Source organism: Carettochelys insculpta, chromosome 6, assembly GCF_033958435.1.
Source record: "Carettochelys insculpta isolate YL-2023 chromosome 6, ASM3395843v1, whole genome shotgun sequence".
NCBI lineage: Eukaryota > Metazoa > Chordata > Testudines > Carettochelyidae > Carettochelys > Carettochelys insculpta.
In genome coordinates, this window is record NC_134142.1 from 32,275,341 (window position 1) to 32,302,950 (window position 27,610).

Here is a 27,610-nt window from a genome sequence, read left to right on the forward strand (position 1 = left end):
GTCTCCTTTTCCATGCTCAGCTGCCGCAAAGTTGCCCCACTCCCCGCATCTCTCCATGGGTGCTGCCCGCCCCTCCTGCTGCGCCGCTCGAACTAGAGGGCAAAGTGGGAGCCGGGCGAGGGAACGAGCGCAGCTCCTGAACATGCCGTGGAGCGCCGGGGCTGGAGAATGACTGTTGCGAAGGCCCCAGCCAAGCCGCGGACGCAGCAAAGTGTAACGGTCTCTACCCCCACACCCATCCTCCGGCACGGCCCCCTCGGCGGCCTGACTCCGCCCCACGTTCCCTGCTGCCTCGCCGCGCTCCGCCAGGGGGCGCCGCTGTTGGCGCCCTGAGCTCAGGCCGCAGCCCTCACGTCCCCTCCCGCCCCCCTTCACTGCAGCCGCCGCCGCGGAAGCGACGAGTGCCGCCGCCGCCCCCCGGGGACCCCGGCCATGGCCACGAAGAAGGCGGGCTCGCGGTTGGAGACGGAGATTGAGCGCTGCCGCTCCGAGTGCCAATGGGAGCGGATCCCCGAGCTTGTCAAGCAGCTGTCGGCCAAGCTCATCGCCAACGGTGCGGGGCCGAGCGGGGCCTGGCCGGGCCGGGGGGGTGCGGGGGAGGAGAGGACGTAAAGCCGGTGGCTGCCAACTGGGCCTCTCCCCGGAATGGGGTTACACCGGCCCGGCCCGGCAGGTGCAGGGGGGAGGGAACCTTTCACGGGGCGGAGTGGGCAGAGGGAATGAATGAGCGACCGCGCGCGGGCTGGCGGGGGTTGCGGGGGGGTTCTCGCGCTGACGCCTTTGGTTTCCCGGGTGCTTGAGCCGCTCCGGCAGAGATGCTCTGGCGGGCGTTGATGGGGCTAGAGAGAGAGACTCGGCGCTTGTAAGGCTGCCTGATTTCTGCAGGCTTGCGCCTCACGCCGGCTGGGCAAGGAGAATGGAAGGCGGGGTGGGGTGGGGTACTGGTGAGAGCGGGGTTGTGACCTCAGAGGAAGAAATGAAGTCAGTAGCTGCAAAAGGATCAGGAGGGGGGCTCGGCTTGTGTTTATTTGGGTTAGTTGCCTTTTCCAGTGGGAGCAGGGCCTATAGGTCTGTGCATAAATCAGGTTAATACCTCACAAGTGGTCTTTTAAAAGATTTCTTTCAACTCGTGCATTACATTTCTCAAATGAAGGCTTTTTTTGCAGTGGCCTCACCCTCTTAACCCTCAGAGGTGTCTGCTTGTGCTGGAAGTTGGACAGGCTATCTTAGTTTTTGAACTGTTGGTGAGACCTATTGAAAATCAGGATGCACGTATTTTAAGCTCATGACTTGTGGGACACACAGCTTAATAATGTGCGTGAAGCAGTTCAGTTTATATTCATTCAATACTTGGACAAGCGTGGGTTACTTTTTAGGAGTGTTTTTGAAAAGTCAGCCCCTACATGTCAAGTGTTTTTGCATAATGTCTGGTACAAACTATAACTGATAAATAGGTTGTAGTTATATAGTTGCAAAATACAGTTTTAAAATTAGAGAAGGAATTTGAACCTGGCCCCGGAGGCATGGAGAACTAGGAAAGCTGTTCAGTTGGCAAGATATGTAGAGAGAAGACTCCTGCACCAATAAAGATAAGATACCTGTGCTTAGAAATATGTATGTAGGTATGGTGATTTTGGAGGGGATATGGGCTGCACTGGGGTTGGAGTTGTTTTGTGGAGTGTTTGAAGTACTTTGGTGTGGAACTTGGCAGACTGTAGAGAAGATAGTTAACATAGTGAATATGAGCCATGATAAAGGCTTGATTATGAGAATTTCACTTGCCCACATGGAAAAAATTATAAAAATAGCCCCTCCTATCATTGTGGGTGAACGTTTTTCTCAAAAGAGTCATTCTGTAGCTGACCCCTCGTACTCAAAGGAAAACTACACCAAAACCTTCAAAGAGATGAGCATGGGAACTTAAATTCATAATTTTGCTGGACGCTGAAAGGATAGACTTCGCAGACACTCTGGCTTTGTGGTTAACTTGTAACACACCCAGCTCCCTACTTAGCCTTTGTCATGACTGCAGAGGTGTTAGCTATCTTATATTTTAAGTCCCAAAATGTGTAAACACTTATTCCTAAAAGTTTGTCCTGCCTGTATTTAGTTTGAGCACTCTGGTTTCCCTTTCCATACCTGAAGAAGAGCTTTGTGAAGCTCATAAAATTGTTGCTTCTACCAACAGAAGTTGGTCCAGTAAAAATAATAGTTCACTTATCTTCTCTCCTGTAAACATCATGGCTACAATAACACAGCAAGCTACATGGATAGTGTTGTCCATAAGAAATAGGGCTGTCCAGTGATTTAAAAAATTGATTGCACAGTTAATTACACTGTTAAGCAATAATCAAATACCATTAAAATATTTTGGAAGCTTTCTACCATTTTGAATGTGTTGATTTTAATAATTACAACACAATAAAATTCACAGTGCTCAATTTGTTTTTGAATATAAGCATTTGCACTGTGGAAACACAAATAGTATTTTTCAAGTCACCTATTACAATTATTGTAGTTCAGTCAAGTGAAATCTGCAGTGGAAGTGTTCTTGAAATTAACATACTCTGGGTCATCATCAGAGACTTCTGTAACATTAAATATATGGCAGAATGTGGGTAAAACAGAGTAGGTGATCTATCAAATCAAGACTTTTGTGGAGAAAATGAATAAAGAAGTGTTATTTACTTTTCCCCATAATACAAGAACCTGGGGTGGGGGGGCGCATGTCACAAAATGAAATTTAATAGGCAGCATATTTAAAACAAACAAAATGTGGTAGTTCTTCACACACTGCACCACCAACCCTGGAACTCTCTTCCAGAGGATGTTGTGAAGGCCCATGCTTTAACAGGTTGAAAAAAGACCTAGATAAATTCATAGAATAGGTCCATAAATGGCTGCTGGCCAGGATGATGTGGGTTATGGCCTTAGCCTGTGTTTGTCAGGGTTGGGAATGAGCAACAGGTGATAGATCTCTTGATGATTGTGTTCTGTTCATTACCCTGGGCTACATGGACTTTTGGTCTGACCCAGCATGGCCATTTTTATGTAAGGGACATTAAATTTTCTCACAAGAAATGAAGTAACAAATTTAATTAATACATACTTTTTAACAAGTGTTATCAGCATGGAAGCATGTCCTCTGGAATGGTGGTTGAAGCATGAAGGTGCATGCAAATATATATCATACCTCACGTGAATAACCTTGCAGTGCTAGCTACAAAATTGTCAGACAAATGCCTGTTCTTACTCTCTCATGACATTGTAAATAAGAGGCTGTGTTATTTCCTGTAAATGTAGATAGACTTGTTTGTAGGACTGAGAAGACTTGTAGGCTCAAATGGTTTGCCTTGTTTTGTTTTTGAGTGTAGTTATGTAACAAAAATATACAATTGTAAGTTGCACTTTCAGAACAAAAAGATGCCTCTACAGTGCTTGTATAAGGTGTATTAAAATACTATTTTTAACATTTTTATAGTGCAAACATTTGTAATAAAAATGTGTACTGATTTAATTTATAACACAATACAATACAAATGAAAATGTAAAAAACCATCCAAATATTTAATACATTCATTTGCTATTTTAAAACTATATTGGTATGTACTGTGTTTGGTATATTAGAACTGTGATTAATTTTTAACAATAATTAATTTTTGAGTTAATTGCGTACATTAACCCTAACAAAACATAGGGAAAGAGGAAGAAATTTCAGAGTCAAGGATGACAGGAATATAAACAGCAAAGACAATAACTCTGAACCAGAGAGGGAGAGGGGAAAGATGATGTTGGAAGTTGGTGGTTGTTAGTCTTGTTTGAGAGAAGTGATTTGTTTTTAATCTCTTAAGGTGAATGAACCTTTTACTAAACCATGAAAGAACTAAAAGATAAACAGGGGTGGAAAGTGGAGGAGTCATTAAAGGTGATTAGGTGAAGATTAAATATCTGAGTAGCTTTACGATAAAAGTAAATGTTAGGTTGAAGGTACAGTACGAAGGATGTAGGGAAAATGAGGCTTTCAAGTGAACTTATGGGATTCCACAGAGAAAGAATCATCATACTAAATCCAGAATATAGGAGTTTCTTGTAAAGGAGCCTTCCTGTTTTGTTAAGTGCCCAGTCTTTAGTAATGTTATAAATGTGTAGTCTATTTGTAGCTGTAACTCTGTTTTAATTAAGCTCTTGGTTTGAAATTTCTTTTGTTGTTTTAGACAGTTTTGTGTGTGAAAAATTGATGCAGCTAGTAGTTTATTCATATATAAATGTGTATAATGATTATGAGGACAGGGTCTACATCACATAGAGTTTACAACATAAATTAGGTTGTTTTGTTTACATTTGTTCATTTAATATTCAATTGTGAAGTCTGCTTTTATTGCTGGCTTAAAACATCTAAAATCTTCATAGATATGGGACTTTGTAAAAATTATTTTGAACACTAAATCAGATTTGAATTATACGTAATAAAGAGATTTTAGTTCCAACTGCAGCTTGCTAACATTTAATTTCTGCATTTGGTGGGTTGAATTTGGAAGGCTTCATAGAGAAATTGGAGGTAAAAGAGGTGATTTACGTGTCCACAAAATGGAGAAGACACTATAGCTCAGGCCCTTACTATTGTCTTTAAGTACAAGAGGTTATATGGTGCAAGAAAATCTTTGTGTATAATGTAAGGTCACTGAGTTAATGTGGTCTGATTTAGACTTCTCTCTGAGACCGAAAGGTAATGGATAGTGGGAAGAGTCTGTTGTACACTTTGTAAGTTCTAGAGGAATGGTGGATATTTTAAACTTCTACATTTGATCATGCATTTGATCACTGCTGTAATGGGCTTTTCACACCTCTTTTTAATAATCCTCACTTCATCAAGCATGCTCATGAATCAGCTTTCACCTGTTCTTGTACCAGAGTTTGTGAACTTTGTCATATCTGTCTCAGTTCTCAAGGGTCACAAAAACTCAAAGGCATCAGTTATCAAAATTCTATGGGTGTGTGAGTGGCTAAATAGAACAAAAATAAAAAATCTGGAATTAATATATTTTTTTAAATCCAGTGTTACTAAAATAAATATACTTAGCTTTATGAAATAAAATATCTTTGATTTCTCCATCTGTGGCATCTCAAATGCACTTTGGCTAACTGAAAAGAACACTGGATAAATAGATGAAGATTCATAGTTCCATTAGTCTGGTTTTGGCTAACCAGGAATACATAGGGAGGTGTGAGTCAAAATTTTTCATATCACAGAAAGCTAGCAAGACCTTAACCGTGAAGGTAATTTCTATCAACAAGTCTTGTGGATAAGGGAGAAGCAGTGGATGTAAGGCACGTAGTAAGGCATTTTACATAGTCCGGGTGATCTTCTTATCAATAGATTAGGCAAATGCAATTTAGATGGGGCTACTATAAGAGGGGTACATAACTGGCTGGGTAACTGTTGTTAGAGAGTAATTAACAATAGTTCACAATCAGACTGGAAGGGATAACCAGTGGGGTTCTGCAGGGGGTCTGTTTTGGGTCCAGTTCTGTTCAATATCTTCATCAATGATTTAGATAATGGCATAGAGAGTGTGCTTATTAAGTTTGCAAGTGGTATCAAGCTGGGAGGGGTTGCAAATGCTTTTGAGGACAGGGTCATAATTCAAAATGACCTGGACATACAGGGGAAGCTGTCTGAGCTAAATAAAATTAAATTTAATAAGTACAAATGCAAAATATTCCACTTAGGAAGGAACGATCATTTTCGTGCATACAGAATGCAACTGTCTAGGAAGGAGTACAGGAGAAAGGGCTCTATGGGTCAGTGTGGACTACAAGCTAAATATGAGTCAACAGTGTGAAACTGTTGTAAAAAAAGCAAACATGGTTCTGGGATGCATTAACAGGAGTGTTGTGAGCAAGACATGAGAATTCGTTCTTTTGGTCTACTCTCTGCTGGTTAGACCTCAGTTGGAATATTGTGTCCAGTTCTGAGTACTGCATTTCAAGAAAGATGTGGAGAAATTGGAAAAGGTCCAGAGAAGAACAGTAGGAGTGATTAGAGGTCTAGAGAACATGAGCTAGGAGGGAAGACTAAAAGAATTGGCTTGTTTAGTTTAGAAAAGAGAAGACTGATAGGGGGATATGATAGCAGTTTTCAAGTTCTTAAAAGAGTGTTACAAGGAGGAGGGAGAAAAATGTTTCTTTTTGGCTCTTGAGGATAGGACAAGAAGCAATGGGCTTAAACTGCAGCAAGGGGGATTTAGGTTGGACGTTAGGAAAAACTTCCTATCTGTCAGGGTAGTTAAACACTGGAATAATTTGCCTGGGGAGGTTGTGGAATCTCCATCTTTGGAAATATTTAAGAGCAGGTTAGACAGATACCCATCAGGGATTGTCTAGAGACTCTGGATAGTGCTTCATCCTGCTGTGTGAGCAAGGGACTGGACTTCGATAACCTCTCGCAGTCCCTTCCAGTTCTAGTGTTGTATGATTCTATAATTCTATTTGTACATAACATTTAGAGCTTTGAAAGTGGAAATGTTTGAATGTTAAACATTATTACGTGGTAAGAGTGAGTTTGTGCTTTTTGTTTTTCCACTTAAGGTGATAAATTAGTTGGATTTTCTCCATTTTGAACTACACTGAATTGACTGGCATTCTTAAATATCATTTGCAAATGGACAGAGAATGCTCACAGCTTACAGAACTACAGTGAAGCCTGTGTGGGCAAAAGTTAGTTTAAAAATAGGCTTCTGCTGTCAGCAGAATGTGTAAAAATGACCTGTTTGAGACTGCAGATGGAATTAGTTTGAGAATTAGAGGGTAGGAGTTTCTCACTGCTAGTATTTTATTGGCACCATTTGATTTGGGTAATATAGTGGCCACTACCAGCGGCTGGAACACTGTTGATTAAGCATTTCATGTAGCCAAAATTAGTCTTTGAAGTTACTTTTTTGTTTGGAGAGTACTTTTTAATGGTTAGACAGTCAACAGTATATAATAAACAATTAAATAAATAAATAAAAAGCCCTGAGTCAAGCACTCCAAAATCATTTGATTCTTGTAAAACGCGTTATGGGTTCTTCTGAGTTTACTTATGTGAGTTGTGTGTTGCTAAGGCTCACACTTCCAAGCTTTTCTCTACAAACAAGAGAGCTAGAAAAAAATTGAAAAAGCTGAGAATCTTACGTCAAATCAATCTCGGAACGAGGGCTCTAACAAAAACACTGAATATCATGATAGGGCCACTTGTAGGTTGTAAATTCACGACGTTATATAGTGATGAGACAGCAGATAACTCAAGATAAATTGTTAGAATTTTATATTGTGATTATACAAAAGAGAATTATCACAATTTTTGTATTATTAATATTTGGGAAACAAAATCAGTGAGTCAGTTTAGTTAAGCAACTGAGTGGATGAAGTGAGCAGAGGTCATGGATTTTCCTCCTGATGCAGACCTACTTCCAGCACCATGTCACTGGTACTGATAATTTGACCTTCCTGAATTGCACTGTGATGTGGGGTCTCATAGAAAAATAGTGTGATGAAGGGCTCCAAAGAGGCAACCCTCTGTAGTTCAGATAAGAGGAAATGATATATGTTGTCTATCCATTTTCTAGAAATGTTTGTTGATGTGAAATGCCACACTATGTACGAGAGAGAACACTCTCCACTGACCAGTTTCTAGTGAGGTTGCATTTACATTCCACAAATACAAAGTAAATATTTTGACACATTTTAGTGAGACAGGAACATTTCTTATAAGTCTGAAGTTTGCCTTTTGAAATACACAAAGCAGCACCATAATTTTATGTCCCCATAGCCTGAGCCCTTACACCAGAGTTATCTCATAAGGGTCAGTCATGGCTGCTTAATTGCCATATGAACTGATCTTGAGGGCAGGTCTGCACTACAAGGACAGGTCTATATAAACTACACAATATGAGTTATGTAAGAAGCATAACTCAGCTCAACATAGCTTACATCTATTTACCACAGGGTCCACACTGCAGTGGGTCGACAGAAAAACTCTCCTGTTGACTCTCCTTAATCATCTCACTCTGGTGGAATACTGGAGTCAACAGGAGAGTGATCCTTGGTGGACCAATAGGTGCGGTATTGATCTGCTTGTATTGGAGACAAGTCCTCAGTAATCTTTCCTCTGAAGGGCAGATGACAGAATCCTTGGAGTCTGTGAAAATGTCTGAAGTACAGTTTTACTGTAAACTCATGGCTGAATGTTTTTGCTCTGGAGGACATTTTTTTGACACACCTCTTGTGTTGACGTTATTTTTAGTTTGTGCAGAGTTTACCATGTCTTACCTCTACTTGAATGGGGCTAGTTACTTGGGGAAAGTGCATCTCTAGGAGGCCTCTATTCGCAATCTCTCTTGGCTTTATACTGTCAGATGTTGTTACCTGGTTATCATATTGATATTGGAATGGTTATTACAGTGAAATTTGAAATGAGGGTTTATCCATGGGGATATAATATGAAATATGTCGTCTAGTGTTAAGTATTGAGTTTTCTTTTGTATCCCGAATACTTTGTGATTAGCCTTAATCTTTAGTTAAATGGAAATTGCTTGCAGTTATCTAGTCTATTATAGCTCAAGCCATGTTTGAAGAAATAATGAAAGTATGTAATTAGCTGCCTATAGTAAAGTGAAAAAGTATCATACAATGTGAAGTATGTTAAAAACATGCCTTAATTCTTGAGTTTTGATAAATTGTACCTTATTGCATCATTGCAGATGCTTAAAATTGTCCATTCTATTTATGTATTTCAGGGTATGTTCACAAGAATTTCTCATATCAGTGCTTGATGCCTATTTGTTATGTAATGCCTATGATATGAATCCTCTGTAAAGTGTTTTTGGGTTCAGTGATACACAATCACTTTCTTAGCCTATGTCTGCACTACCTGAAAGATCAATTCACTCAGTATTTTCCACTTACATATTTTAAAAAATAGACGAGAAAAGACTTTTAGCACAATATAGTCATTGGAGCTGTTATAACCAAACTAATCGCCTTGTGCACTGAATTTGATAACTTTGAATTAAATTTTTCAGTTCTTAAATTAAGCCTCACTGAAAAGGTCTCATAGTACAGAAGATCTTTTGATTTAGTAAAAGATAAGGAACCCATTGATAACTGCTGCCAAAAAACCAGCAGGTTAAGGAGGCTTTTAGTATTGCTTCATCACCCATAAGAACTGAATAAGGTTACAAAATTCACAAGGCTAAGTAATGCTTATAAAGTCCTCTTCACAAAACAAGGAAATCTTTTCCTATATAGTTTTTCTATAATTATCAAAAACATTTTAACTGTTATTTTAATTGCTTCAATTTGTAATCAAAAAGGTCATTACAGCTTTTCAAAAGTAGATGCTCCTAAACTTAGAACGTCAGTTACGTCTGAAGCCGATTTTAATATTTTACAGGCACGTGTTTATTGCATCCAAAGAAACAAAAGTAGGGCAGACCAATATGCTCACAGACATTACTAAGACTACATCTACACGAGGCAAAGTAAGTTGGCCACAGACATGCAATTCTAGCTATGACAATTACATAGCTAAAATTGACATATCTACGCTCAGCTAACTGGGCTATCTATACCGGGGAAACTCTCCTGTCGACCTCCCTTATTTCTCATGAGGAGTACAGGGGTTGACTGTGATCCCTGAGAGGACAATTTCACGCAGAATACTACAAATAGGTAATCTTCATGTCTGTACTGCTTCTATAGTGCTACTACAGGTATTAAAACTATACATTGAAAAATAATGTAATGAACACCACTTTTATAAAGACATATTAAATCTGGGTCATAAGCCCTTATGGTGCTTTTACAATGAGTTCTGCATTAAAAGTCCATACCTAAAAATAATTGCCTCCACTGCTGTATGTTTCTGTAATCTGTGTGAAATATCAGTTGGATAGAATGGCTATTACTGTTGTGAAGACTTTTTCCTTTGACATGCTTTTTCTCTTTATAGATGACATGGCAGAACTTCTCCTTGGGGAATCCAAACTAGAACAGTTTTTGAAGGAAAATCCTTTAAAACAGGGCACTAGTCCCCGGGGTCCCCAGCCAAAGCTGACCGAGGTCAGGAAACATCTCACTGCAGCACTTGACAGAGGAAACCTAAAGGTATTCACAGAATTCTGGATGAGGGGTTATAAAATTAAAGTTTGATTTGCAAGTTAATTGAAAAAATTTATGAGAGCTTCTGAGAGCTCAGATGATTCTCTGGTTACAGAGTTCTTGCTAAGCATAATAAAATTCCAAAATATCTTTAAGATGTTATGATTTGACACCTTTAACTTGCTTATGGATTTTTGTTCATATAATTTTTTCATTCTAAGAGGGAAAGATAACATTTAAAAGAAAATCATCAATGACCTCAGAGATGGTTAAATAAAGAATTTTCAAGATGTGTTATGAACAGCTTGTTCACACAGTTATGTGATACTCGACACAGATAACACAATTCAAGACATAACACCTTGCATTCCCATAGTACGTTGTATTTGATTATGTCAAAGTGCATCACAAACATTACTGAAATAGCTTCACAGCACCCCTTCCCCAGTAAAGATCCCCTTCTGTTAAGAAGACAAAATCAATGTAAATATTCAGCATTGTACTAAAACTGCAAATTTCCCGTGTTTGAAAGAAAACCCTAGGTGGTGTTTTATTCTCTATTCTACTTGGAACCCATTCTGGCTCTAATTTGGGTATTTAGCATAAAACTATAATGCTTAATGTTGGGTGCAGAATGTATATGTCCTCACCTCCCAGGCACGTCACAATTCTGTCTGTCCATATTTATCCACCCTTGTATATTACTTAGTTGCCCTTTTCCCCATTGCCTCACCAGTGATACTAGTTTCAATACCCTACTTGTCATCTTCCACAGCCATCTTTGAGGTGTCTTCTATGGCCTCCTTAAACTAATCTGTGAGGGTACTGATCTCTTTTCATATGAATTCTTTTCATTTTACTGGGAAGTAAGTATTATTACTTCATATCTGCATGACATAGGCATCCCTCATTCAGTATTAGGATTCTAATCTGTGAAGTGCTATGCAAATATTTAAATGGCAGACTCTTACTACCCAGAAATTTTGCAGTGTAACATAACAGCCAATAAAGGAAGATAAGGGTACAATTACAATATATGAAAATCTGGAGTGCGCATGGGGGTGCGCACACACCTGGGAGTGAAAAATCAGTTGGAAAGGCTTCCATGATGGAAATTACCAGGATGTAGATGACGTTTTTTGTAATTTTTAAGTGTTTTGTCTCAGAATAAACAGGGTTTTTTATTTTATTCCTCTTCTTTCTAGCCAGAATTCTTACAGGAAGCCAACTTAATTATGGCCAAGTTAAACTATGTGGAAGGTGATTACAAAGAAGCTCTTAACACTTATGCTAGGGTTGAAGTTGATGACCTGCAGCTTGTTGCAGTGGCTCCTTATAGACTGAGGATGATTGCAGAAGCATATTCCACCAAAGGTAAGATTGCTTGTATGTATTTGTTAATTAGAGTTGATTCTTTCAAATTAAATATTTTTACTTTCATAATCTTCATCTGAAGCAAAAATTGTCCATGATGTATCAGTTGAATCTGAGCTTAATTATTAAGGTGATCAGTGCCTGAGAGTTATCTGAAAGAAACATTCCTTTAGATTAATTTGAGAACACTCTAGATTGGCAGCACTGTTATTTCTGTCGACATTTCTGTTCTAGTCCTCCCTCCTCCACACATTCATCTAAAACATATTTGTTGAATGTTTATATATTAATTGTAACACCCCCACACTTCTGGTAAATATATATTAGTAATTTTTCAGTACAGATTCAAATGTTAAAGTTGCACCCTAACCCTAAATGTTGCACTTGTCTGAAATTATTTCCTGTAGTTAAAACATAGCACCAGCTATTACTATAATTAAAAGTAATTAAATAAAATAATTTCCACCCCCCCACTTATTTTGTGTGTTCAAAAGCTCTTCGCATAGTCAGTCTCAGTATTTCTCTTGTGCCATCATTCGCTATTTTTAATTTAGATCTTTCACGCATCCTGCTACTGCTAGACCCATAGTCAAGTCTACTTTTTATGAACATCACCTGGCTAGAGGGTTCCAACTTTGTCTGGGTACAGATATTGGTGGGTGTATGCTGCCCAGATGCTAGTGCTGATTCTGTGTGGGAAGAGACGACAGACAGAGGGGTCATGGGCTAGCCTTCCTGGGTGGGAGGTTATGGGCTGAACAGAAGGGTCTGACCGGCTGGATGTGGGCCACTGGCTGTAGTTTGTCCTCCTGCGTTCCCTGGTATTACCTCTCTCCCCATTTTCTGCAGCAGCAATTGATAGACATTAGTAGAAGTGCTCTAACTGCATGTCCCTGACACTGGGACTCGTGTGAAATACTAAACCTGTAATTTTTAAATTCCTTTTTAAAATTATCTGGATGTCTAGTTGACATTTTTGTACAGTAAGGTTAATGACACTTTGCACAACTGAAGCTTGTTTCTTTTGAGTATCTTAATGTTCTTTTACCAGTCAGTCCTCGCAACTGGGTAAACGGGAAAGTGTTTTTCAAAATTGAGGTATATTACAGAATTTAAATTATTAGTATAGTGTTTCTCAGATATGAGTAGAGCCATTATTAGAGCTTAGGAGTTTATTTGCAATAACTTTTACTAATCACTAAAGTGCCTAGCATAAATTTTGTCACTAATGATCATATGTATTAATAATCATAGTAATTATTAAATAAAAGTAACTGGTATGAAAGGGAGGCACTTTTTGTTCTGTGGAATTTTATTATGAGTCTGTGCTGATGGGAGTTTTTTACAAATGTATTCAAATAATTTGTCTTAATTTTTCTTTCCGGGTGGCATCACATCAATGAAAGTTGTAATGCTCATATTGTGTCTAAGGATGGCAGTACCACTTCAATTTAGAGGCTTCTTTTATGCGCTACACACAGCTTGTAGCCGGGTCAGTGTTTTGAGAATGCATAGTTTAAGTGGCATCGTTTATGGAATGTGCTGTGTTTGGATGTTTTTGCTTGACTGGTGTGTTAGATCCAGGTTTTGAAATGCATTTAAAATTTCTTGTTATGCCTGGATGAATACAGTGTTACAAGTTGTGTTTGCTGTCTTTCAGGAGATGGTTCGGTTGCATTTTCTGACAACTGATCAAAGAATGTTTCTAACATTAGTCTTGAAACAGGCTGTTTTCCATCAACTTAGTTGCCTGGTGAGTTCTGAATGAGTATCAGGTTTATTGTAGACAAAGGTGAGGGAAATAGCAATCTTGATTCCTGCAAGGGAGAAAAGTATGTTTCTTAATCGTTGTAATATTTAGATTAAAGGAAATGGTAGAGAATTGAGGATATTCTTACTATACTTCTTAACAGAAATCTAAAAAGACGTATGTTGGATTTTCAGCGTAATTCAAAAACATGACAGCATAGTGAAGCCGTCAACTGATTCTCTTGGTTATCATCCCTTTTCTGGAACCCCTGGTCTCCCACAATTCTAGATGCCTGGGCTGCTCTCCCAGAGGCAGATCACCTTTTCTGGAACCACAAGATCTAGCCAGACTTTCCCTGCTCACTGCTTGCTGCTGGTTTTCTCTGCTTTCATGAACAGTGTTAGTTTCTTGTGCTCCAGTCCTTACTCTTTCTTTTTTATCACTTCCCATTGTTTTGGCAGTGGGAAGCAGTGTTTTTCCTCCTTTGCATTCCTCTTCGTTCCTATGTCACTTATCCCCTCAAAAATTTAACCCTGCCTGAGCTTTCACTTCATGTCCCCATGCTGACTCCTCCACCCTTATAGGCATGACAAAACACTCATTAAAGTACAGAGTCAAATCCAAGCAGTGTTGTATATGTGAGCAGTCTTCCCAGGTTCGGCAGATGGCAAGTTGTTCCCAAGCTGCATCCTGTCTGTTGTCCTTAGCGACATTAGGTCCTGGGGCTGAGAGTTGAACAGTCAGGTGGGACTCCAACAGAGGAAAACTAGACCAGGAACCCCAGTGCAAAGTAGGGAGAGGCTCCAAAAGCCTGATCAGTCAACTCAGATGATAAATCCCAGGGAATCCCTGTGGAAGTAAAAGGGGCCAGAAATTCTGCCACCCAGTCTTAAAATAGGCCATGAATGTCTTGGAGAAAGAAGCAGAGCTCTGTATCATTACCCCCTCTCCCAAGCTGACCCAGAAGGCTTTGAGGAGTCACTCCATTCAAGAGAAATGCGTCCCAGTGAAGAGAGATTCTGAGACAAAACCTTCAAGAGATGTCTAAGAAAGAAAAGTCACAAAAGGCCTTCCAAAGCTGCAGTAGAGGTTCTTACTCCCAGAGTGTGATAAAAGGTCTAGAAATAGTCTGGAGTGGGAAGGAAAAAGCACAAAAAAAAAAAAGGTGTCCTCTGGTTCCTCTTCCTCCTCCTCCTTCTCCATTGAAGCAGATGGATTCTCTTGCTCTGAAACCTAAACAGGTGCCTGTGAGGAAGCCTCAAAGTAAAATTGTCTGCTGAAGTGAAGGAACTTAATGAGAGCAACCCTTGGGCCCTGTTGCTGAAACACCAAGGATTAATGACTCAGCAGCATCCCTTTCCAGATATATGGTTAGTTTCTCAGGAGTTGAGTCCTGAAGAGAACCCCATGGATAAAAAGGCAGAGAGCACTCTTAAAAAGACGTTGAAGCCTGCTGTGCCACCCTGAGTACCACTGACAACTACTTGTTTTGCAAGAGTATCTCTTTCTTGTCTGGAAGATGTAAAAGCCCTGAGCAACAGAGATCATGCTGACTTTGTCAGGATTTGTGGTTTCATGGTTAGAGATCACTCTGGGTGCAATCACACATCAGAAGTTTTTAAGCCATCATACAAAAGGAATGGGAGTGGGACACATGACAAATCGAATACTGGTTCCAACGCAGGTATTCAAATAGTTGAAGTGGTGGTGAGCACATGATAATATCTGCAAGGACTTGCTTATCTGTCTTCAGGATCCTTTATTCTTTGTGACCAGATATGGGGAGATCACTTGGCACTCCAAACAGGCTAAGGCTTCTGGAGGAAGGATTAAATGCTCTCAGTGTAAATTGTCCACAGCTGAGGTTGGGTAAACTCGCTCATTCAAGGTTCCAGCCCATCCTTAGGGAAACCATATACTTGTTCAGTCAACCCATACAACTGTGATTACATATTTAAGTATCCAAAGGGAATAATGAGTCTGGCATTACACTTGGAAGTAGTGGAAATAGTGAGGTGGGTGTAACCGTTTCTCCTTTAACAATTCAGAGTGCAATGCGAATCAGGAATTCTTCTTCAAGTGATCCCTTTGGGTACTCCACTTCAGGTCTTGTGGCACCCCTGCTCTGCTGATTGTAAGATTTCTCAGAGCAGTACCTTGTCAAACCATGCATGCGCACTGAGCGTCATGCGCTCTGGCTGTTATGTGGAACATGCATGTGGCATGAACCCTCCTTCAGTTCCTTTTTTACCATCTGCTGCCTCAGACGGATCTCTGAGCAGCTCTGTGTTCCTACCAGGGAACACAGAAATCTACCTCTTATCGTGGAACTTTACCTCAGAATTTTAATCCTACCACTGTATAATTATTACTACTACAAAAGAGAAAAAAAATAGCAGCGGCAGTTTTTTCCCTACTATCATGCCAGACTCCCTGGGCTTAAAAATGCGAAATACGCAGAGCCTCGATGCCCACATTGGACGGGCATACCTCCTGTGCTAAGTACTTGTGGGAAGCCACACATCACCAGCAAGTGCCCTCGTTGCCTTGGCATGCTGGTAAGGGCCAGGAAGGACCATAAAGTGTGAGTGAAATCTACTCTCTGGGAAAAGTCTCTTCTGTAAGGGACAAACCAGATAAGTTGTGGGTGTTGCAAATGCCCTCTAATAGGGCAGCTTCATCACCCCGCAAGGGCTCACAAGCTGCTAAGGCTTCTCCGGCATGCTGTTCATCAGTGTTGCCTAGAGCCCCATGTTCCCTGATGCCATCAGGGTCTGGCACTGTGGAGAAACGCAGGTCAGCCTCAAGCAGAATGGCTGAAGCAGAGACCAGAATAGCCATATTGGATGGTGTTGCTGAGGCATAGGCTTTGGAGAAGCTACATATGCCTCTGCCAGCAGCAATCAAGGATATATGCTGGAAAAAGTCTCTTCTACCATCAAGGGACAAACCAGAGGACATGTGAGTGCTGCAGAAGCCATCTGACAGAGCAGCTGTAACACCCCGCAAAGGCTCTCAAATTTCAAAGGCTTAACCAGCACACTCTTCATTAGCGCTGCCCAGAGCCTTTCGTTGTCCAGTGTCATCAGTCTCTGTCACTTTGGGAAAATGTAAGTCACCATCAACTAGGAGAGCTGAGGCAGAGGCTAAACTCGCTACGTTGGTTGTTGGTACCGAGGCAACAATTTCAGGGAAGTCACACATGCCTCCATCAAGGGAATATTTGCCGTTTTTTCTTTTTTGCTGCAGGGAACTGCTTCACATCAGTCCTAAACCCTCTCCTTGCAAACAGCCCTGGATGCCACTGACTCTTCCCCCACTCCTGATAAGGAGTGGAAGCAACTAGCTAGCATGGGTAAAAAGACCTTCTCCTCTGCTTTCCTCGAGCTATGTATATCAAATTATACAGTGTTGCTGGCGAAATATACGCACCACATATTTGAACAAATGTCTGTCTTTATTAACTACATTCCAGATCTTAAGATTGCAGTTTACAGCCAACACAAATGAGGGCTCATTTATAGCAAGGACAGCCCTGCAGACCTCCCTCAAGTCTGCTTATGCCACTGTACGTTCCCTAACAGTGGTAGTGGTTAGGAGGAGAGCCTCATAGCTCTATGTTTGACTTCCCCTAGGTGGTTCTGGCAAGGGTGGAAGACCTCCCCTTTGAAGGTAAAAATTCTTGTGGAGTCCACAGACATTTCCTTGAACTCCCTGAAAGACTCCAGAGTGGCTCTTCACATGCTGGGCATTCAGGTCTTTGTATGAAAATGGAAAAAAGAATCATACTTACACAGTAACACAGTTATAGCACTTCCAGTGTTTCACTGCTAATTCTGGTGTTTTTTATGCACTCCTTATACCACACATAGTGATATTAGATTAGGCAGCCCCTGCTGTTCCAGCTGCAAGCACTGTGACCTCTAAACAGTCTAAAAACAGCATAAATGCAGATGCTGATGGAGAGTCCACCTCATCTTAGAGAGGGTGATCTCACAATCCAGTCCTGTTCCGTTCCCCGTTAGGGCTCCAGACAAGAGCTTGCCAGGGCTGCTATTGCCTACCATGCCCCAGAGGTCACAAGACCTGGCTTCAGTGCCCAAACAACTGGGCAAGCCTAAGATCAATGTGGTGCAGAAACCTAAAATGTCACGTCGCTGGTGCAAACACAGTACTCTGCTGCTGGCAAAAATAGCAGGTCTAACAAAGTCCCACGCCTGACCCCATCAGCATATGCACCTGTCTTACCCCATGGCAAGGTAATGGGGTCACAGCTAAAGTACCGTAACTAACTGATGACTCTTGACCTTCAGGATACGCATCTTCATGTGCCCATGCAGCGCCCATACAGGAAATATTTCAGTATTATGGTGGGTGGACAACATTTCTAGTACATGGTACTTCCTTTCCACCTCTCCACTGCACACAAGGTATTCTCCAAAGTACTGACAGTATTGGCAGTTCATCTGCACAGATATGAAGTATGCGTCTTCTCATATCAGGATGAGTGTCTGATAAGAAGGGACTCCTGTCAATATGCACAAACAGCAGTTTGTAAACAAATAAAGCAAAGGTAGCAAAGAAAAGTAAAAGTTTCCTAAATACACTCACCAGGCTGCCGTATGAGCCACTAACCATTATGCCACCACAATACCTATCTGTTAAGATGGTTTTTACAGTGGCAATAACATCAGCAAGAAGGGTAGGAGAAATCGCAGCCCTCGTGGCAGACCCGCCTTTTACCAAACACAAAGTGATACACAGGCTCCTGCTTATTTCCCTAAACCTCATGCCTCCTCCAAAGAGGCTATATTACACAGCCTTGATGCGAGACAGGCAGTTGTGTTCTGCCTTGAGATAACTAGGGGAAGCAGAAATCAGACAGACTCATTGGGGCCTCGCGCAGGGGCATCTGTTTCAGCACAGTGCTTATCCAAGTGGACTGCAGATTCCATATGCAGTGCATGCCAACTCAGAGGCAAACAGCTGTCACAGACTGTCAGGGATCACTCCACACGGGCAAAGGCTGACACAACGGCCATTAGTTGACACATGCAGGGCAGCCATGTGATCCTCATACCATACTTTTGCACAGCACTCTGCATTACAGAAAGGGCCAATACCTGGCACAGTTCTAGGAGATGTGGTCCTTCCTTCCTCCAGATAAAAGACTCCAATACCCACCTCCATCCAACGGTTGCTGCTATGGGGTCACCTGAAGTGGAGCACCCACAGGGATCGCTAGAAGAAGAAGGGGAAGTTACTCACCCTGTGTAGTAATGCTGGTTCTTCAAGGTGTGTCCCTGTGGGTTCTCCATTACCCTTCTCCCCATCCTCCCATCTGCTTGGAGTCTACAGTGACTTCAGAAAAGGAACAGAAGTGGGGCTTGCGCTGTGCGCTCACTTCACAGAACAGCCGGAGTGGTGAGGTACTGTTCTGAGAAATCTTCTGATCAGCAGCACAGGGGGGCTGCAAGACCTAAAGTGGAGCACCCACTGAGACACATCTCAAAGACCATTGTTACTGCACAGGGGGAGTAACTTCCCCTTTTTTGATCTCATTTTTTTTCAAATGATCAGCGTTCATTGAACCAATCTGTGCGTGAACCATACAAACAGAAAGGCCAAAATACATCACAGGAAAAGAAAGGCCACAGAGACAGTTATCTTATCACACAATTGGCCACAGGGCCTACATATTCTTCAAGTGCATGTGCAGGTCCATTCCAATGTAGGTGTCTGTGCACCCTGAGCACAGGTGTCAGAAATTTTTCTCTTAATAGTATCTAATAGGTTGGCTCTAGTGCATCTGGTGTTGCTTGCTGGTATATGAGGCACTCCTTCCTTCATTTCCTTCTTACTGTCCATGATTGTTGCTGCAACTTCTTATCGCTTAAACATTCTCTTCTCTCAATGTTTTTTCTACTGCTTTAATGTAGAGAGTTTTGTCGACAGAAGGGGCTGGTCTTCTGCTGACATAACTTAGGGAACGTCCACACACTTAAAGCATTCTCTCAACAGAACTCTGCATTTTCCTCGACAGTATTATCCCTCAAAAATTTGAGCCATAACACTCTCTGGACAGAATACTGTTGACAAAAGTGCAGTGTAGACACTTCTGTGGACAGAGAGGGCATCTGGTTGCCAGGCAGCCCTCTTTGCAGAGCTGCCATTCCGTTTTCTGGCACCAGAGGGCAGTGCAGCCTGGCAGTTCCTGTCAACAGAGCAAATTGTGTGTAGATGCAATCCATCCATAGAATACTGTCGAGATTCCCCTCTCGACAGTAACTTCTGTTGACAGATGCTTCTAGTGTAGACATAGCCATAGTTTTTAGTAGGTAATGTAATTTTGATGGTATTAGTTTGGCTGCCTCCACTCATAGATGGCAGAGTCGGGGTATGTCCTTGTGCTGAGGCATGCCTCAGTCACTGAGGTTTGAGTCTTGTGAGTCATGCAGCAAGTCTATGCATTTAGTGACCTTCACTTGAACAGTCTCAAGTGCTTGAGGGAAGCTTATAGGAAGGACTAGTGTCAAATTTGTAAAGAGTTCAGGCCCTAGACCCAGAAGGAATGTGCTTCTCATTCGAAGGTCCTGCTCACAGAGGCGGTCTTAAAACTGACCTCGGAACTGTGGTTGGACTCAGCTCCCAGCACCTAGGCTTAGAGCACCCCTCCATCCATGTGGGCCCAATGGCACCAATGTGCCTAAGAAGAAACACTGCAAGTACAAGGAGAAGAGCTGGTCATCATTGTCAAAGGAGATAGATAGGGTAAGACCTGTCCCAAGCTGCTCTTCATCCCTGATGCTATGCTGCCAACATCCTCCAACCTTAAAACCAGTGTCCTGTGGTGCCCACTGAAGGCTATTGTACTCTCCAGTTTGGGGTCCCATCAACCTCCAAAGGCTTTGTGGCTGCAAGGGATCTTCTGATCCTGCCAGTAGCAGATTCTCCATAATGTCAGGTCTCAGTGGGAGTGTTACAGCATCAACATGTGGCAGTCCTTGATTAAGTTCATGTATCTTCTCCCCCAAAGACTCCAAATAGGAGTTTCCTGCCATAACTGAGGAGAGGAAAACTGTACTTCAGGCCTCCTTGCAAACAGCCCTGGATGCCACTGCCTCTACTGCCACATCTTTGGCAACTGTGGTGATGAGGCATAGGAGCTCCTGGTTGCAATCCTTGGGACTCCCTCAGAAGGTGAAACAGACCAATGCAGGACCTCCCATGTGAGGGATCCAGCATTCTTTTCGGAGCAGACAGATCCTAGGCTGCATGGCCACATGGACTACAATGTGACATTGAAATCTCTGGGCTGGACATACTGGCAGGTGAAAGGAAGTAATACAGGCTACAGTAGTCAAGCTGTTATTTCCCTCAGACGGCCAGGTAGGACCAACAGAGGCAAAGAAATAAAGGTTTAGGTGCAGATGCCCTCCCCAGTCATCCTCACTAGATCCAGCACAGTCAGCCCCCAGGCATCTGGGATCATTCAAGCACTTGTTTTGACAAACCAGTCGAGGTCAACATCACTATCAGTGGTCCAGCTGTACACGTGTTTTTGCAATCTCTTTTTCTATTTATTGGATGGGTGGACCCACATTACTTCAGACCACAGGGTCTGTAACACTACTGAATTGACATACACCTTCTAGTTCTTATCCAGTCTACCTGCCCTCTTACCCTTTGCCCACCTGCTTCAGGGACTCTTCTCATGATCTTCTTTTGGAACAAGAAGTCCAGTCCCTTCTTTGGGTGGGAGCCATAGAGCAAGTTCCATCTCATTTGAGAGGAAAGAAGTTCCATTCCCACTACTTCCTAATCCTGAACCCTAACCCATTTTAGACCTGCATAGTCTCAACTGATATCTCAAGAACCTGGAGTTCCACATGTTCTCCTGGGTCGTCTTCATCCCTTCGCTGAATCACAGGGATTTGTGTGCCAGCATGGATATAAAGGATGGTTTCTTTCACATTTCAGTCTTCCCTGATCCTAAGGTTTATAGTGAACTGAAGTCACTAGTAGTTCACTGTGACCTGTTCTGCTTGTCAGCTGCTTCACATGTTTTCATAAAATGTGTGGTGGAAATAGCAGCCTTACTAAGGAAAAGGGAATCCATGAATTTCCATACATTGATAACTGGCTGACAAGGGGGTGGTCCAGAGGATGAGCTGAGCACAATATCTATCTCACTCAGTAAACCTTCAGTTGGGCCTTCTGGTAAACTTTCAGAAGTCCACCCTGATTCCAGTCCAAAGGAGAGCTCATAGCATTAGTACTCAACTCAGTGCAAGTGAGAGCTCTGTTTCCAAATGAGCGCATCCTTGTTATTGCCTCCCTGATAATGGATACTCAGAAGCTAGCCTACCACAACCACACAAAAGTGCCTGGGCTGCATGGTGTGACGTACATATGCAGTGTAACACGCAAGGCTGTTATAGAATCCTGTAACGATCTTCTCCCACTCTTGTCATAGTATGGACTCAGTACTGGTTCAGGTCCTAGACTCATTGCAAAAGTGGCGGTGTGCGCAGGGGTATTCTAAGACCTCACCCATGCTTGTACCTGGTATATAACACATCAGCCCTCAGTTGGGGAGCCCACTTAGAATCCATCAGAACACAAAGCCTTTGAACCCAAGAGCTCTCCCCGCACATACATGTCAGGGAAGTTAAGGAAGTCTGTCTAGCATGCCCAATATGTCTACATCTCTTGACAGGCAGATCTGTTTCAGTCCTCATGGACAATATGACAGGTATATTCTACTTAAACAATCAGGATAATGCATGCTCTTCCTCCCACTCCACAATTGCTGTATTGGTTCATTGCTGCCTGTTCCTCAGTCAGTCAGCATTGTGGGAAGGGCTGTTCCAGGACACCAGTTCCTCACATTTAATGATACCTAGGGATAGGATTAAGGGCAGCACTGGCTCAGGCAGCCTCATTTCCCCCCCACCTCCATTTCCCCTTGCAGGCTCAGTGCTAGCTCCAACAACCCCCATCCCTATACCCAGGTTGTCTCCCTTTCTCCCTGCAGGCTTAGCTGCAGCAACCCAAAGCTGTATCCCCTGTTAGCCCCTCTGCCCTGCAGGCTTAGCTCTGGTGGCTCCCAGCCACATCTCCCAACCATTCATTCCTCCGTGCCCCCCCCCGCCCGCAACCCAAAGGCTCAGTGCCGAGGCTCCAGCAGCCCTCAGCCCCAGCCCCCTGCAGTTTGCACCCAGCCCTCACGTGCCAGGAGGCAGTGAGCAGTGCGAACACAGGCTGGAGAGCTCTGGAGGAACAGCACGCAGCTGCACAGCCAGCCACTGGAGAGAAGTGTCAGTTTCCCCTTCAGAGTGCTGCTTTCCTTTGGCCAGCATTGTTGCTGCTCTCTGCTCTTCTCACCTGTGCTCATGCTGCCTGCCTGCCTGCTGTCCTGAGGCTGCAGAATGAGTCTCCCTCCCTGACCGGCTGTAGAATTACCCATTTGCCTTGACTAGATGCTATTGGCCTAGGAGAGTTGGCAGCCCCTAGCCCACACAGCTTCTGCTCCGGCAACACGCTCTTGCAGTGTGGCTCCTTCCCCCAGAGGGGTGGGATGGGGTGTTGCCAGTTTTGGGCTGAGTGGTGCACCAACACTGATAAAATGATTGTGGGAGACTCTGGGCAGCAGAACAGAAGATCTTACTGAGAATTTTCTTTTTGCTAGCAGCACCTCCAGCATTTCTGCCTGTTGATAACTCGTGAATCAAGGTCAGATATTCAGAGCAGTTGTTACCAGATTATGGTCTTCCTGGTCTAATATACATAGTTGTTTCATTATCTCTGGAATATTTGTTAATTCTCTTATGCAAGTTTTTCATCTTGGGAATACCTGATCAGGCAAGAAATAGCAACAGAAGGGATGTTGCCAGGCAAATGAAATGCTGGTCCTCTTCTTTGAGCTGCTGAGAGAGGCCCAGATGTCCACAATTATGGGGGACATTGTTAGCATAAAGGCAATTATCAGTAAGAAATTTTTTGTTCTTATCATGGTAGAGAAAAGGACCCAGATACTTTTTATAAAGACCATTTTTCCCTCAGGCTTAGTAGAGTTTCTGTTCATCTGCAGTGGTGTGGGTCAAGATCTTTGGTCTGTAGTTCTAGAAGAAAAGCTAAAGTTGGTTGGTCAGATTGGATGATGCTGTTGCCTTGTGTGGGTATATTAGAAATTTTATTTTTGTTTCAACTGGAAGTTCAAGGGTATTAGGATAGTCGATTGAGGCCAGGGGCCAGGATATTTAAAAAAATATCTTCTTTGTGCTGAGTAGAGTAGTGAAATCAACTACAGAAGAATCTCAGAAGACTTGAATGTCCATTTGGTGTTAAAATTAAATTAAGGCAAAACAAGGTGGAGCTGAGTTGTACAGCTAGATTTTGATATGTGATAGTTGGAAACTTGGATTCTGGGGACACGCAATGGAAGATCAATACGAGTGTTTTTGAGGAAGGGTAGGGTGAAATTTGTGATGGAGCTCAAACAGCCATATTAGTAATAGAAGATACCCTGTTTTCATACTTGCTCATGGAGCATCCAAAGCATTCATAGTGCTCTGTAGAACACCCGAACAGTCCTTGCCCCAAGGAACCTAGGGTCTAAGCAATATGAAATGTGCTACTTTCCTTGAAAGAAAATGGAAGCCCATGCTTGAGTTTTCATAGAGCATGTGTCTGAAAAAAGTCTTTTCCAAATTAGCTGTTATCAAAGCACACTACAGAAATTCACTTTAAAGTATTTAAATACAGTACCTTGTATCAGATGCTACTGTTTTTTTCTCTCTCTTGCCACTTGAAGATTGTGTCTTTACACTAGGGATGTAAAATCCCATTTAGTTAATCGGTTATACAAGGAGGGAGAGGGCAGCGGAGGAGACTACTGCAGCCCAGGTAGGCTGAAGCAGTCCCCCTGCAGTGGACAGGGGCTGCCCTGGCTGGGCTGGAGTATGCCCTCTTGCAGCGTGCCAGGGACTGGGACTACTTTTGGCTTGGCTGCGATGTCCCTGCCCACAGCTCTGCCACAGGTGAGTGTCATTCCAGTGCGTCCAGAAGCAGCTCCCATCTGCAGTAGCCCAGCGTGGGAGCAGCACAGGTGGGGTGCACGCTATCTCAGTGGGAGTAGACCTGTTTGCAGAGGCCCAGGAAGGGAGGTGGCTGGAATGGGGGAGAGGCGACTGGGGAGGCCACTCCACCACAGGGCTGGAGAAGCCTATCCAGCTTGCCCACGGCCTGCCACAAGTGGGGGGCTACTCTGGCTTGTTGGGAGAGCCCCCTCCCACTGCAGCCCCGTAGGGCTGGGGCAACCCCATGCCCATGCATTTGCGGGGGGGCTTCTCCAGCCCCTACTGCTCATCCATAACTGATAAAACTCATCCATTTAGGATGAAGCTTACCAGTCAAACATTAATTTCCCTGCTTCACACTCCCACGCTCCTCAATTTAGAATTATCCCATCAATAGAGAACAAAAATAATCTGCAAGCTGCATTGGATTTGCAAAGAGAGCCTAGAAATTGTTACATAACAAAGGAATATTCTCACCTGTTAACCCTCCAGTAGAAGTACAACTTAGACCACATAACTGCTTTTATCTCCAGCTGAGGAGATCAGTGACTATAAGCGGTCTGAAATGGAGGACCATGCCTGTGTAATATGGCATTTACTGATAGTAAGTAAGTTGCATAGAGGCTAAAAGAAATCCTTGTTCCATTTTATTCTGTATAGGCTCTTATACTGCATTCATCACTGCTGTATCTGAACACCTTCCAATAGTCTATTACTTGTCACATTCTTGTTCTCTCATTCTCTCTCCTGCAGGAGAACTGTGTGCAGAGGAGTGTTTTGTTCTGAAATTCTTTGGAATATTTTATGTAATATACATAACTTTACATTTGCTTAGAGAAGGCACGGTCAGAAAAATAGCTGCATTTACAGCAGATGTGAGGTTTGGGATGGTACTTAGTTCCTGTTTTGAGTTCATTCCACAGTGTTGGTCAAGTGCTCTAGGAAGCATTTTCTCCTGCACAAAGTAGCTATCCTTCTGATGGAGACTTCTATTGTGCTGGGTAGGGAAGTTGTTAGTCACAGTCAATCAAATATAAGATTGCTGTTGTATATTACTGTTTTGTCTTGAGTTTGATTTTTTACACATATGATAGCACAGACAAAAATTAACAAGTGAATCTTGACCTCAATGTAATACTTCCATTTCTAAGGCATCCTTCCTAGGAAATTCTCAAAGTGCTTTAGAGATTTAATGAAATTAGCCTCACAACGGCCATGAGTGATAAGTATTAACCACCCAATTACACAGAGGAGAAAACTGAGCAATAGAGAGATCGTGACTTACTTAAGGTGATTCAGGAAGTCTGAAGCAGAGCTGTGACAAGGTCTTAGATCTCTAGGCTCCTGGGGAGTGCTTGGATTCCCCTATTTTTTCTCTGTTTGAATCTTAATTGGGATAATATAGGCAAGTCTGTAGCTGGAGTTGCATGTATGAGGTTGAATTTCCTTTCCGGTGTAGAGCAACCCTCTTACCTTTTCAGATGCGATGGTAGGGCATTGCTCTACCACTTGTTTCCTTGCTGGCTTTCTGTCTTATGTTGAACTGTTGCCTGCAGCCTGCATTCCCTTGCCAGAATCACGTGTAGGTCGTAGCAAGGCCATGGGACCAAGAAGGGATTTCGGAGCCTGTAAAATACTTAGTGGATTGGCATGAATGTTATTGTTATCCTGGAAGAATAGAGTAGTATTAGCAGAATACTGCTTTAGATTAGAGCTGGTTGGAAAAATTCCCAAGAGAGATTTTCAAAATTGAAATGGATCACAGAATGACTTTCTGAAGTTTTGCCAGAGACCAGGCAGGATTCCATTGGATTCCATTCCTGCCATCTCATCTGCTTGGCTTCTTGTAACCCAGCAGGCTGACTGCCTTGAAGTTGGGGACCCCAGGGGTTTCTTGATTCATGGATTTGGGGCAGACCCAAAATGAACTGCCCTTGACCTGGAATTGTGTTCTCTTTTTCTGGGGATTTTTGAAACATTTGTTTTTTATTCCAAATCAGAGTGATACATATGAAAATAAAATAGGTTAACGTTTCTCTGCCCATCTCTGCTTCAAAGGCTACGTCTACACTAGCCAAAAACTTTGAAATTGCCATGCAAATGGCTGTTTTGAAATTTACTAATGAAGTGCTGAAATACATATTCAGCGCCTCATTAGCCTGAGGGTGGCTGTGGCACTTTGAAATTGATGCGGCTTGCTGCCGCGTGGCTCGTTCAGACAGGGCTCCTTTTTGAAAGGACCCGGGCTACTTCGAAGTCCCCTTATTCCTATGAGCAGATAGGAATAAGGGGACTTCGAAGTAGCCCGGGTCCTTTCGAAAAGGAGCCGTGTGTGGATGAGCCGCGCGGCAGCGAGCCGTGTCAATTTTGAAGTGCCGCGCCTGCCCACGTGCTAATGAGGTGCTAAATATATATTTCAGTGCTTCATTAGTAAACTTCAAAGTGGCCATTTGCATGGCCATTTCGAAGTTTTTGGCTAGTGTAGACACGGCCAAATGGTATTAGAGTGCTTTTTAAATGAATTCTTTTTACATTAATTAATGCCAGTAATTCTGGTGCCAACATGCAGGGTAGATAACAATTGATGATTTTTTTTAAATTAGATTTTTTTTAAAATTTTCATTTTTTATTTTACTTTTTTATTTAAATCTGATTTTTGTTTTTACATTATCAATAAAAGACTAATTTTTCATTTAAAAATAATAACTATAATTAAATCTCATCACAAAAATACTAAACCTACACTTATAGTCTCATGAAAATGAATTAGTGGCTCTGGTCTGGCTAGCTCACTACTACCTCTTGCTTCTGGAAAGTTCTGAGCTTTCAATTTCTGTTTCTCAGCTGATTAAAAAGTAACATGTGCAAAGAAAGACATGAGCTGGATAGGATTGTTTTTGTTCCGTGCTCATGTGATGGTTGATCTTGGCTAAGAATGGACAAAGAGTTAGTTGAGACATTTTTCTTAAAGTCAGGGAAACAATGTATGGGAAAAGACAGAGGCAGCATAGAAAGGAACAGTGGAATGGACTGGAATGAAAAAGGGAAGATATTATTCAGCACACACAGCTTTCTCTATTTGATCACATTTTTGCCACAGAAAACTGGTCATGGCTTCTGAGTGTAAAAAAGAACCTACGTAAAATATGTTTTTAACCTAGTATTCTTAACCTAACAAGTCCAAGGCAGCTGAAACCACCTCTTTATGGTTAGACAGGTAGAGGATCTCGAAACTCTTTTCGGTACTGACACACGATCGTGATAG

General features: G+C 42.4%; 1 protein-coding gene across 4 annotated transcripts in view; it reads left to right on the top strand.

Annotated features, from left to right (window-relative positions):
• The first annotated feature begins 400 nt into the window (after positions 1-400).
• The window catches only part of TTC7B (tetratricopeptide repeat domain 7B), a 265,844-nt gene continuing 238,634 nt past the window's right edge, over positions 401-27,610 (top strand). For all 4 annotated transcript variants that reach the window (XM_074996636.1, XM_074996633.1, XM_074996637.1 and 1 more), the window contains exons 1-3: positions 401-553; positions 9,992-10,146; positions 11,346-11,514. In XM_074996636.1, coding sequence (XP_074852737.1) covers positions 433-553; positions 9,992-10,146; positions 11,346-11,514 — 445 coding nt within the window. In that variant the 5' untranslated portion in view covers positions 401-432. The remainder of the gene's footprint in view (positions 554-9,991; positions 10,147-11,345; positions 11,515-27,610) is intronic.